Genomic DNA, 11,443 nt, shown 5'->3' with positions numbered 1-11,443 from the left:
ATATATATATATATATATGTATGTATGTATGTATGTATATATATGTATATATATATGTATGTTTGTATGTATGTATGTATGTATGTATGTATGTATGTATGTGCATGGCTAACATTAGGGTAGCTCACATAGACAAAGAAGAAAATCAAATATTTGAACCACACAATAAGATTAAATTAACAAACAAACAAAAAAACTTGTTATTAAAAAAAGGTTCTCCTCCCATTGTCTGAAGGCAGTGATACAAACTAATTTAATGGAGGGGCAGCCAAATCATTAGTTACTTTATAGACTAGACTAACATCAGCAAACAAGGTCATGAGGGTATGTCTTTGAATTATGTAACAGTGGTGATAACTTGATGGCGTTTTGTCAAATGCCTTCAGTGTTTGTTTGCAGTGGAACAAGTGTTTTGTTGTTTTTCCAGCTTGTGACCAGCTTGTGATACTGAATGTTTTGTGTGAAAAAATCATTGAGTGCATACACGGTTTTACGGCATGTAAGGGCAGCTGTTTTTTAATAAATCTAAAGTTGCTTAAATTAAATTTGACAATTGTACACACCTGTTTCACATGTTTGTTAAATGACGCAGTCTGGATCCTTTGCCACTTAACAATGATATCTGGCTGACTTCCATTATTAATGTCTCTCTGTTATCCTATTTTCTATCAGAGTGTGGATCTTTCCCTGAAGACCTCCATGCCTTGGCTGGTGCTTGCTGGCTCTGGAGGCCTGGCTGACTTCTTGAGCGATGTCGTGGAGAATCTGTCATCAGGTCAAGTTGGCCAGTCTTCCGGCGACGGAGATGGCGAGGCGGGTCCCAGCGTAGATCTGAAAGACAATGTGGCAGAAAGGGTTAGGCGGCACTTCCCTTCTGAAGCGGAGTCAGACAAACTAGTTGAATGGGTAAGAGCTGTGGGCCGAGTCACGTGTTGTCATGTGACTTGCAGAATAATATGGGCAGTTTGCCAGTAAACTTGCTTGTTTATTCTACCATAGGGTAGCATAGGGTACCATAGGGTTTTGGGGTGGCAGTAGCTCAGTCCATAGGGAGTTGGGTTGGGAACCGGAGGGTCACTGGTTCAAATCCCCGTATGGACCCAAAAAGTTGGGAGCGTGGATTGGTGGCTGGAGAGATGCCAGTTCACCTCCTGGGCACTGCCAGGTGCCCTTGAGCAAGGCACCGTACCCCCCGACCGCTCAGGGCGCTGGTTCAGCTGGCAGCCCACTCACTCTGACATCTCTCCATGTATAGTGCATGTATAGGTCCTGAGCATGTGTGTGTATTTCAGGCCTGTGTGTGAGTACTAACAAAAGTGTGTACACAGAGTGTAGTGCAGTAATTTCCCCATTGGGGACTAATAAACAAATTATCTTATCTTATCTTATCTTATAACCCTCAGAGCAAGCTTATCTGATTGGCCTTGCTGCTGCTAGTGCTAAGGCTCTAAGAACAGCAAATGATCAGTATGTTGCTCATGTCATCCAACACTTCATAATTGTTGTATGTTATGAGCATTAGTTGATTCTCTACTGTGGCTGTAGACGTAAAGCTACTACCTGTCTCAGATGGTCCCACATTCCTGAAACAGCTTGCTGCCTTTTTCTTATTGCTGCTATTTGCAATTAACTCACTCACAAGCTGTGATTTGGAAGTAAGTTTTCATATGGCATAATCGGATTATTTTTGTTTGATAAGACTGAATAAGGATTGGCTGCATTGTGTGTAGTCAAAATAGGTCAAATACAAACACACTATTTTATACTGGTCCTCCAGGTTTTCCACTGGACAAATCACTATTATGTTGTGTTCACACCAAGGTTTTATTAGGGTCAGTTTGACTGTGGGATCATATAAGGATCATGTGTTTTGCCGGTGTTTTGCCTGGGAAAATTCCCAGAATGCAAAGTAAAAAGCTGAACTCTATTTTTTGAATGGAAATGACATCAATACATGTTAGCTTTTCTGCTCTGCCATCTCACCCTCCTCACAGCTGCAGCTTTACTGATTTGTGTGAGTTTGATTTGATGTAAGTTCATCGACACCACTGCTTTGAAATGCTTTGCGATTGTGGCTGGATATTGACTCATTCACTGTCCTAATGATTGTTAAATCTGCAATGTAATAACATTATCAGTGTTGTGATTTTCTATCTTTTTGAACTCTACTTGCTGGCCAGTTATTTACATTTAACGTTATCATGGTTTGTCACCAAATCTTTTTCCATCACTATCTGTCTACTCAGTCTCTTTCTCCGTATCATCAAGTATTAAGGTCATATATTCAATATTCCTGTTTGTCTTGTATCCTTGTTGTTGATCTCCAGGCTCTGAGCATCTACCAGCACAGAGACTTAATTACAATCTACCATGGAGAGAAGGACAGCCCAAATGAGTTTGATACACTCCTGCTCAAAACATTGGTGGGAGGTACATCCATCTAATTAAAACTATGGATATTGCTGTTTTCAGTAGCAACATGCCTTTATTTTGATGTTTGTGGTGTAATTCTGTGTGCTTTTGTGTGTTCAGCTAGTAGGCATCGTGCGTCAGAGGAGGACAGCCCTTACAATGATGAACTGAAGCTAGCTGTCACATGGAACAGGGTTGGCTTTGCCAAAAGTGAACTCTTCAATGGAGACATCCAATGGAAGGTGTGTGTGTGTGTGCGTGTGGGTGTGTGTGTGTGTGTGTGTGTGTGTGTGTTTGTGTGTGTGTGTGCGCGCAATGTAATTTTTATCATCATTTGAATTGCTAAACTTAAATTATTGCATTTAAAAACTGTATTTGAACCAAATATTTGAAATTGGATTGTTTGATTTGAATAATGAATTTGAATAACGTTTTGTCCGCGAGCATAACAAAAGATCGTTAGATAGTAGATATATGTTAATTTGTCATTACTGTATTTGCCCCTGCCGAATCCATGGTGGTCACGGGGCTCATGCCAGTCTCTAAGGCAAGGCAAGCATTTCTTCCTTGTTAGCGGTTACGGTGCTCCAAAACTTAGGTGCTGATTGGTCGAAGAGGAGTCCTGTGTATCTGCGACACTGAACTCTTATCTATTTTACGATTACATGTTTTTGTTGGCGAACATCGAAGCTTGTATCGACATGGATATTTGTTTATATGTCACACAAACTTAACCCGTAATATGCCACTTTTGACAAATAAAACATGTTTAGCCTTGCTGTGAAATGGCTATGGTTGGTGTGAAATAAGTGAAAATGTATATTTTTTTAAATCTTGTATTATAACTTTCACCCAATTAAATAGTATGAAGACTTGGAAGCCTCCATGACAGATGCCCTGATAAACAACAAGCCTCAGTTTGTGCGTCTTTTCACTGAGAATGGCCTCAACATTCTGGACTACCTGACTTATGGCAGGCTGGAAAGCCTCTACTGCTCCGTGGCTGAAGGGACATTGCTCTACCAGCTACTTCAGCAACAACTAGCGGAGCGGCTGGCAGCTGCACCTGAATCAAACCGGCAGTTCTCCCCTTCCAAAGTGGCAAAAAAGAAAAAGGGTGGCCCAGGGACGGAGATCAGCCTTTTTGAGGTTTTTTTTTTTTCTTCTGATGAGCGCAACATGCCATGCCTCTGATCTAGTTTTGCAATCAAAAACAATTTAAAGATAGTTTGAGTTTACACATATACTTTGTGTGTTTGTTATTTTGCCCCTGTTTTTTCCTCAGGTTGCAGAGCTCCTGGAACTGTTAATGGGTGACATCTGCCAGCCATTTTACTACGATGCTTTGGGCTTAGAACAGACATCAGTCAAGAGTAGAGTTTTTAGGGTAATCTCTGCATTTCTTAATATGTAGACATATATCAAAACTAATGAACCACTGACAACTGTCACTGTCAGTCTCACACCCCCTGTCCTTCTTCTTTTCTTCCCACCAGCGTGCCAGTAAGGTTCTGCAAGGAGAATGCTTGTATCGCAGGAAGCGCTGCCTCTCCCCTTGGGCTTCGCTCTTCATCTGGTCCGTCCTCCAGAAACGCAGCGAGATGGCCCATTACTTCTGGGAGATGGTAAAACTCATGACAGCTACAGGAAGAAGACATTTGTTGTGTAACTTTATGAAATAAGAACATGACAATTCTCTATGCTCTTGGTGCAATCTGGCTCACAACTGTGCCTGTCGTAACACATAAGATTCTTTTAACCAACTGACTGACATTAGTAAAATGCTAATGAATCCTCTTCATTGCCAAATCCTGTCTCAGTACCTTTTATGATAGAGGTTGTATTCTCTGACTTCCTTTGCGGTCTCTCCCAGGCAGGGGAGTCTGTGCTGAGTGCTCTTGGTGGCTGTAAGATTCTGAGGGAACTTTCCAAGCTGGAGACGGAGACTGAGGCCAAACTGTCCACAAAAGACCTGGCCCAGAAGTTTGAGAACCTGGCACATGGTGAGACCAAAAACACACCATCTGATTAAAAAAACAAAAATGCAGAAAATCAGACATTACATTTTACATCCGTTCTGGTGTTATTTGGCCACTCCTTGTGAGTGAGTTAAGTAACATGTGAGTGATTTAACTGTTCACTTTTTATTCAAGTGTTTACCGTTTATTGATTATGGTAATGGGGGGTACATTTTGGAATTTCTCATCAAATGAAGCAATTCAGTAGCGTCTCTTGTATAATTTTCAGAATAAGGACTTTCCATCTAACCAAATAATTTATGCATTTGTCTTTCCCTTTCCTAAGATGTTTTTGGCTCTTGCTATCGGAGCAATGAGAGTCGCTCATTCACCCTGCTAATTAGGAAATCTGTAGTATGGGGTGGGACCACCTGCCTCCAGATGGGCATGGGCGCCGACGCCCGACTTTTCTTCAGTCACGACGGAGTACAGGTTTGTCACTGTTTTCACACCTTTGTGACATATGACAGGGAGAAATGGAACCAGTCACAGACTTATTTGTGGCAGTTTGACTGGTTATGTTTATGCTTAGTCCTTTTTGAATATGTAAATCTGTGTCTCAAACCTGATTACCCACTTTCAGTCTAAAGATTAATTTCCTTTTCTGTCTTTTTCTAAAAATTGAAATCCTATAGATTAAACCCTTGCATTATATTGACATACATGCTCTGTCAATGGTTAACTCATAATGTGGAGCTTAAATCTTTGCTTCTTTTAATTAATTGTAACCGTAATTGCAAAAACAACATGGACATAATTAAGGAATAATTACAGCCACTTAATATTATGCAAATTAACTGCAGTTGGTGAAAATGGTCTAATTATGTCTTTTGGTCCAGACTCTGTTGTCCCAGATCTGGTGGGGTGACATGCAGAGGAACACGGAGGTGTGGAAGCTCTTACTCACCTTCTCATGCCCCATCCTATGCTACACCAACTTAATCTCCTTTAGGTAAAATTCACAATAGGATTATTATTTATTTATTAGCATTCAGAAGATTTGTAAACATTTCAGCAGTGACACTTTACACCGTTTTTTTTGCTTTTTACTGTAGGAAATAAATGATGAATAAAGTATTATCTAATCTAATCTAATCGTACTCCAACCCAACAGGAAACAAGAGAAAGAGGAAGAAGAAGAGGAGGATGGGGAGGGGGAGCCTGACGAGGACGGGCTGGGCAGGGACAGCCACAGCCTCTATGGCAACACCGTCTTCTCTTTCGCCGACATCAACCACATGTAAGATTCTAAATAATTCTAAAGAGATTTGGTTCGAGGTTTTGCCTTAAACGACACTGGCCTCCGAGTTTTAAATGGACATTACTTCATTGATGTTGTGTTTATTCATTAAAACTATGTAATTGTTGTACCAGGGAAGTTGATACACCAGGACCAAACAGCAGGACAGCAGCCATCAAAGGTAAGTTTTATGTGAAGGCAGCTTCTCTGGAAAAAGCTGCAGGAATTATCATTTTCAGTTATGACTGAACTTGTCCACTTATCCATGTCCAATATCTTTAACCTTACTTAACAGGCAGACTCCACTCTCACAGACCCCCAAAGCGTCCATATGTAGTGTCAAGATGGCGACAGTTCTGGTTTGCACCTGTCACCGCATTTTTGGGCAATGTCCTGATGTACTTCCTCTTCCTCCTGCTGTTTGCGTATGTTTTGCTGGTGGACTTCAACCCTGTGTCTGCTTCTGGTCCGGCCATCTCGGAGTATGTGCTATACTTCTGGGTATTCACTTTTGTGTGTGAGGAGATCCGACAGGTGAGTACTGCGAGACATCGTACTTTAGAATCAGAATCACTTTATTCGCCAAATGCTTTAACAGACAGACAAGAATTTCACATGGCAATCAGTAACACAGAAAATTTACAAACAGTATATATGTATAACTGCATAAAGCATGCTTAAAGCAATTAAATAGTAAATTAGTCCAAGAATAAAATGGGGGGGGGGGGTGCAATGGATCAGCTATCCAGGAGGGAAATGGTTCTTTGAAAAAAGCTTTTGAGGTGGCGTGAGGTCCTTGTCCTCATTGCCCTGTACCTTCTTTTTGAGGGAAACGGCCGAAAAATGTCACTTGCGGGATGGGACTGATCAGCATCAATTTTAGCTTCCCTCTTCCTGGCCTCAAACAGGTCACTGATTGACAGCTGCGTCTGTCCAGTCAGCTTCTCTGCTGTGTGCACAATGCGCTGCAGTCTGTTCTTCGTCTGGGCAGATGCTGAGGCAAACCATACAGTAATCGATGTTGACAGAAGGCTTTCCACCGTAGCTCTGCAAAACCTAGACCGAACAGAGTTTGAGATGTTCAGTTCCATCATTCCACTGTGAGCCCTCTTAATAATAGTGGAAAAGTTTTCCTCCCATTTCGGGTTGTTTGTCATGACAGTGCCTAGGAATTTGAATGACTCCACATTCTTGGCAACAGAGCTCTTGATGGTTATGGGTGGAAGAGAGAAGGGGGCTCTGCGGAAGTCTATCACCATTTCCACTTTTCCACCACGCTCCATTGTTGGTGGAGCAGGCCACACATGCTGTTGTCTGTTTCCAAGAAAATCCATGATCCAGTGGCAGATAGAGCTTTCCACCCCCATCAATGACAGCTTCCCCAACAGCTGCTTTTTGTATTAAAGGTGACACTGTTCTACAAACAACATCCTTACATAGGAGCCAGGAGAGTGGAGGTGGTCCAGAGCATAGTGCAAGCCTAAGTTAACTGCATCATCTACTGAGCAGTTTGCTCTGTAAGCAAACTACAGTGGATCAAGAAGGGAGCTGTCATGGGTTAAGGTGGAACAGAACCAACCGCTCAAAACTTTTCATGACCACTGATGGAGAGGCCACCGGTCAGTAGTCATTCAGGCCCATGGCACTGCTCTTCTTTGGGACTGGAATAATAATTAATGACAAACAAAATAGAACCTTGAATAAGATCATCAACTGATTCAAAATGTCTGTGAAAACGAGCACCTGAAGCACAGTGCATCAGGGTGGCAGGCGAGATCCCATCGGGGCCACCTGCTTTCCTTAAATCCAACCAGCTTAATAATCGGTGCACGTCCTTCTTCTTAATAATAAAGGGGGGGGGGGGGGGGGTTTGATTATGAGGGCATTACTTGTATCAAATGTTTTCCTTATTGCATCTACTTCACATTTAGCCACTGCAGAAATAGATAGAAGATGTGTAGATGTGAGAATATCACTTCACATTAAATGTTATTCCAATAGCTTTCTGAAAGAGATCTTGCACAGATCAAAACTGCTTTCTGTCCATATCTGTGCTTAATCTATGGATCTCTGAACTTGATTGATGTTTTCTTCTCTAAAGACATTATTTTTGGGGTCGATGAGTTACCGTCAGAGGATGAGAGTGTACATTCAGGATGTGTGGAACAAGTTTGACATCACTGCCATCACGCTGTTCATCATAGGAGTAATCTGCAGGTACACACAACTACTACAGACATGTCTTGACTATCCTATGAATCATCTTGTATATCCTGTTCTCTTGAATTTGGTAAATATAAAGAGTGCTGACGCCGTTTCCATCCTCAGTAAGATTCTAATTCCAGTTGTGTACCATTTTTAAAGTGCTGTTTGATGTATCAAATTAAGCTTGTAGGGTTGTTTTATAAGTTGACCACTTGCTGTTTGTAACATTTGATTTGCTTCATTCTGGGTTTTAGGATGTTTAAGCAGTCATATGGATTTGGCAGGGATACCCTGTGTGTGGGTTTTATGGTCTTCACCCTTCGTCTCCTTCACATCTTTGCCATTCACAAACAGCTGGGGCCAAAAATCATCATTGTTGGCAAGATGGTGAGAAACGTTACCTAAGCTGACATGATGCCAATGTTATTCAGCAGGATGTTGGCATTGTAATAATGGAAACTGTTTCCTCCTTTTTTCAGATGAAGGATGTCTTCTTCTTCTTTTTCTTCATGATGGTGTGGCTCATAGCATATGGAGTAGCCAATCAGGCTTTGCTTTACTCCTACGACCCAAACTTAGATCGCATCTTTCGCCGGGTTTTCTACAGACCGTACTTGCACATCTATGGACAGATCCCTGTGGAAGAGATGGATGGTATAAGTGTTTGTTTGTGTGCCATGCATCTTGAGAAAAAGCATTTTTTTTAAATCACCACAGTAACCCAATAGCAGATTTATATGATCATATCAAAAGACAAGACAAATTGTATTCTTTTGTATACATTTTTGTGTCCATCGCAGTAAAAAAGTCATGGGACAGGGACTGCACACACAATGTGACGTTGATCCAAAGTGGTGATGAGCCATGCAGGACTCTGTCTAATAACTGGCTGGTGGTAATTCTGCTGGTACTTTATCTGATGGTCACCAATATCCTGCTCATCAACTTGCTCATCGCCATGTTCAGGTAAAGAACAAAGCAAGGTGTCCATCAGTCTGTCTCCGTGGCTACAGTTCGCAACAGCACTCTTTACGCTGCTCTCTTTGTGTCCACCCAGCTACACCTTCAATAAAGTGCAGGCTAACGGCGACATCTACTGGAAGTTCCAGCGCTACAACCTGATTGTTCAGTACCACTCCCTTCCCTCCCTCGCTCCTCCTTTCATCATCCTCTCTCACATCAACATCTTTATCAAGAGGGTTATCCGCAAGGTGCCCTCTTTCAAGATGCTGCACTTTGGTCAGTATTTGAACAGGGTTCTTAAGTTAGTCTAATTAATGTTATTAAGGTATTGTGTAATCCTCTGAAACTAACAATATTAGTTTATTGTCTTTTGTAGCTTTCCACAAAATACAGTATCTCTAATGGCAGAATCTAAAGGGGAATTGGATATTTTTGCTTCCAAATCGTCTTCAACTCAGCCATGGTAGTTCCTGCTTGGTTTTGGAAACACCATGCCTGAGTTGAATGATAGCATTGATAAAACTATTTATCTTTCTCATTAGTATTGCAGTTAAGAGGGAAAGCCGCTAACAGGCTAATGACATGGGAAAACATTCAGAAGGAGGACTTCCTGTCTGCCCAGAACAGGCTCCAGAGGAGCTCTGACTCAGAGAAGCTCAAACGGATGTCTGTCAAGTGAGCGCTCCTTCCTACACCAACACTGTAGCAGTGAAAAGATTTTGGCTCCATCATACTGGAATTTTCCTTTTTCTTTTAGAGTGGACGATGTGCTTAAACATGTGACTGAAAGCAGAGGATTTGACCACAGGCTGAGGGCTCTGGAGAATGAGGTAAAGAGGAAAGCACTCATTTCATATCATTTAACTGAGTTTACCATTGTTTATCATGCTGGTGCTTCCCTCAGGTCTCTTGGAGTTACTGTATGTCAATAAACAAATGTTGGCTCTTTTGATCACCCTTCTCAGATGGAATATTGTTCACATGCTCTCAGCTGGATTGTGGATACTTTGGCACAAAGCAGCACGTTCAAACCTTCTCGTCCTCCACCTACAGCAAGTAGTGCAAAATCAAAGCTCACATTCGTCACTGTAACTATGGAGTGGTTTTGCCTTGAATCATTAATATTTACCCTGTCCCTTAACTTACCATATTCTGCCTCTTCTCCTACACAGATGCATCAACCCCATCTTCCAGTTCCACTTGATTCATCTTTAGGGATACCTTAAGACTCAAGAGCTTTTACTTTGGCTGCCCCCATGCTACCCAACCACCGTTCAAGGGCAGGAATATCATACCGCCGTGCCTTCTCAGTTTGGCCTTGATGCCCCGCCCGCACCGCTTAACATGAAACTGACTCTACAAAGTGTTTCCGAAACTCAGAATCAAATTAAACAATCATTAACAGGGAGATAATGCTCAAATCTAAATACAAAGGAATACTCAATTCTCTCATAAATAATTTAAAATTAGGTTTATAAATTCAACTTTAATTGACATTTTCAAGAATGTTTGGCCATTAACTGAGATGGCACGAGTACTCACTTCCCGTACTCAAGTTGAAGTACAGATAATTGTGTTAAAAAATGATCTGGTAAAAATACAAGTACTGATTTAACTTCTTTACTCAAGTTAAAGTAACAAAGTAGAGGCTTGAAAATGTACCTAAAGTATAAAAGTAAAAGTAGCCTTGCGAATGACAAAGCTACCTGGACCAGACAGATGTAACAAGAGAGCACGCTGAGAAAATACAATGGACATGGAAAAAGGCTCTTTATATGCCATTGCCTACATTTTAAATGGCCAATAGGCCTGAAACATATAGTTTATTTATTGTGACTGAGACTGGGACTCCTGGTAAATAAGATTCTGACTGAGTAGCAAGATATGAATTCATGTGTAATTTTGTGAGAAGTCTATGTCCCATCCAATTAGATTCAATTTGGTATTGATGACGCAAAAATAATAACTAACTCCAGTGAAATTATTTCAAATTTAGTGAGGACTAGATTAGGACTGGATTTAAAGCTGATTCTGGTTTCCAACTTGGCCCCAGGTGTGTCTGTTAAAACACAGACGGAGACAACGTCTCTCTGTTGATGCTTTATTACAATCAAGCATCAGTATAACATGGGCGTAACGTAACGTAACTTTTAAATGTGCCAGAACTATAGACCAATACAACAGGTTTAAATTAACTGACATCAGTTATATGACTTACAGTTCTCAAAGACACACACAGTCTACAACTGATTATCCTCCGGACAGCTAGCTTCTTTTTCTATTCTCTCACTTTTTTCTACGTGTGGCGTGCGCGGCCGCTTGCGGTGTGAGGCGCGTGTCCACGCTATTCTCTGACATGCAGTCACAATCACACCTTTTACACAACCTTTTGTACCAAACTAAAGTAACGAGTCAATTTTTTTAAATGTAAGGAGTAGAAAGTACCGATATTCTTGTTAAAATGTAAGGAGTAAGTAAAAAGTCGCCAAAAAAAGAAATAGTAAAGTAAAAACATATGAAAAATCTTGAGTACAGTAACAAAGTATTTGTACTTCGTTACTTCCCATCTCTGGCCATCAAGCCCCCTGATTGTTACTATATGCTC

General features: G+C 41.2%; 1 protein-coding gene across 1 annotated transcript in view; it reads left to right on the top strand.

Annotated features, from left to right (window-relative positions):
- Window positions 1-10,513, top strand: part of LOC117937272 (transient receptor potential cation channel subfamily M member 4-like) — a 17,950-nt gene extending 7,437 nt beyond the window's left edge. Inside the window, exons 8-28 of the mRNA XM_034861098.1 lie at window positions 673-906; window positions 2,328-2,430; window positions 2,533-2,654; window positions 3,277-3,561; window positions 3,698-3,799; window positions 3,909-4,037; window positions 4,286-4,415; window positions 4,717-4,862; window positions 5,270-5,382; window positions 5,545-5,670; window positions 5,805-5,851; window positions 5,966-6,204; window positions 7,772-7,887; window positions 8,130-8,262; window positions 8,355-8,529; window positions 8,676-8,841; window positions 8,933-9,114; window positions 9,381-9,513; window positions 9,596-9,668; window positions 9,804-9,890; window positions 10,011-10,513. Coding sequence (XP_034716989.1) covers window positions 673-906; window positions 2,328-2,430; window positions 2,533-2,654; window positions 3,277-3,561; window positions 3,698-3,799; window positions 3,909-4,037; window positions 4,286-4,415; window positions 4,717-4,862; window positions 5,270-5,382; window positions 5,545-5,670; window positions 5,805-5,851; window positions 5,966-6,204; window positions 7,772-7,887; window positions 8,130-8,262; window positions 8,355-8,529; window positions 8,676-8,841; window positions 8,933-9,114; window positions 9,381-9,513; window positions 9,596-9,668; window positions 9,804-9,890; window positions 10,011-10,064 — 2,895 coding nt within the window. The 3' untranslated portion in view covers window positions 10,065-10,513. The remainder of the gene's footprint in view (window positions 1-672; window positions 907-2,327; window positions 2,431-2,532; window positions 2,655-3,276; window positions 3,562-3,697; window positions 3,800-3,908; window positions 4,038-4,285; window positions 4,416-4,716; window positions 4,863-5,269; window positions 5,383-5,544; window positions 5,671-5,804; window positions 5,852-5,965; window positions 6,205-7,771; window positions 7,888-8,129; window positions 8,263-8,354; window positions 8,530-8,675; window positions 8,842-8,932; window positions 9,115-9,380; window positions 9,514-9,595; window positions 9,669-9,803; window positions 9,891-10,010) is intronic.
- The last annotated feature ends 930 nt before the right edge of the window (window positions 10,514-11,443 follow it).

The sequence above is a fragment of the Etheostoma cragini genome, chromosome 21 (genome assembly GCF_013103735.1).
Source record: "Etheostoma cragini isolate CJK2018 chromosome 21, CSU_Ecrag_1.0, whole genome shotgun sequence".
NCBI lineage: Eukaryota > Metazoa > Chordata > Actinopteri > Perciformes > Percidae > Etheostoma > Etheostoma cragini.
This window is presented reverse-complemented; position numbering and strand designations above follow the sequence as displayed.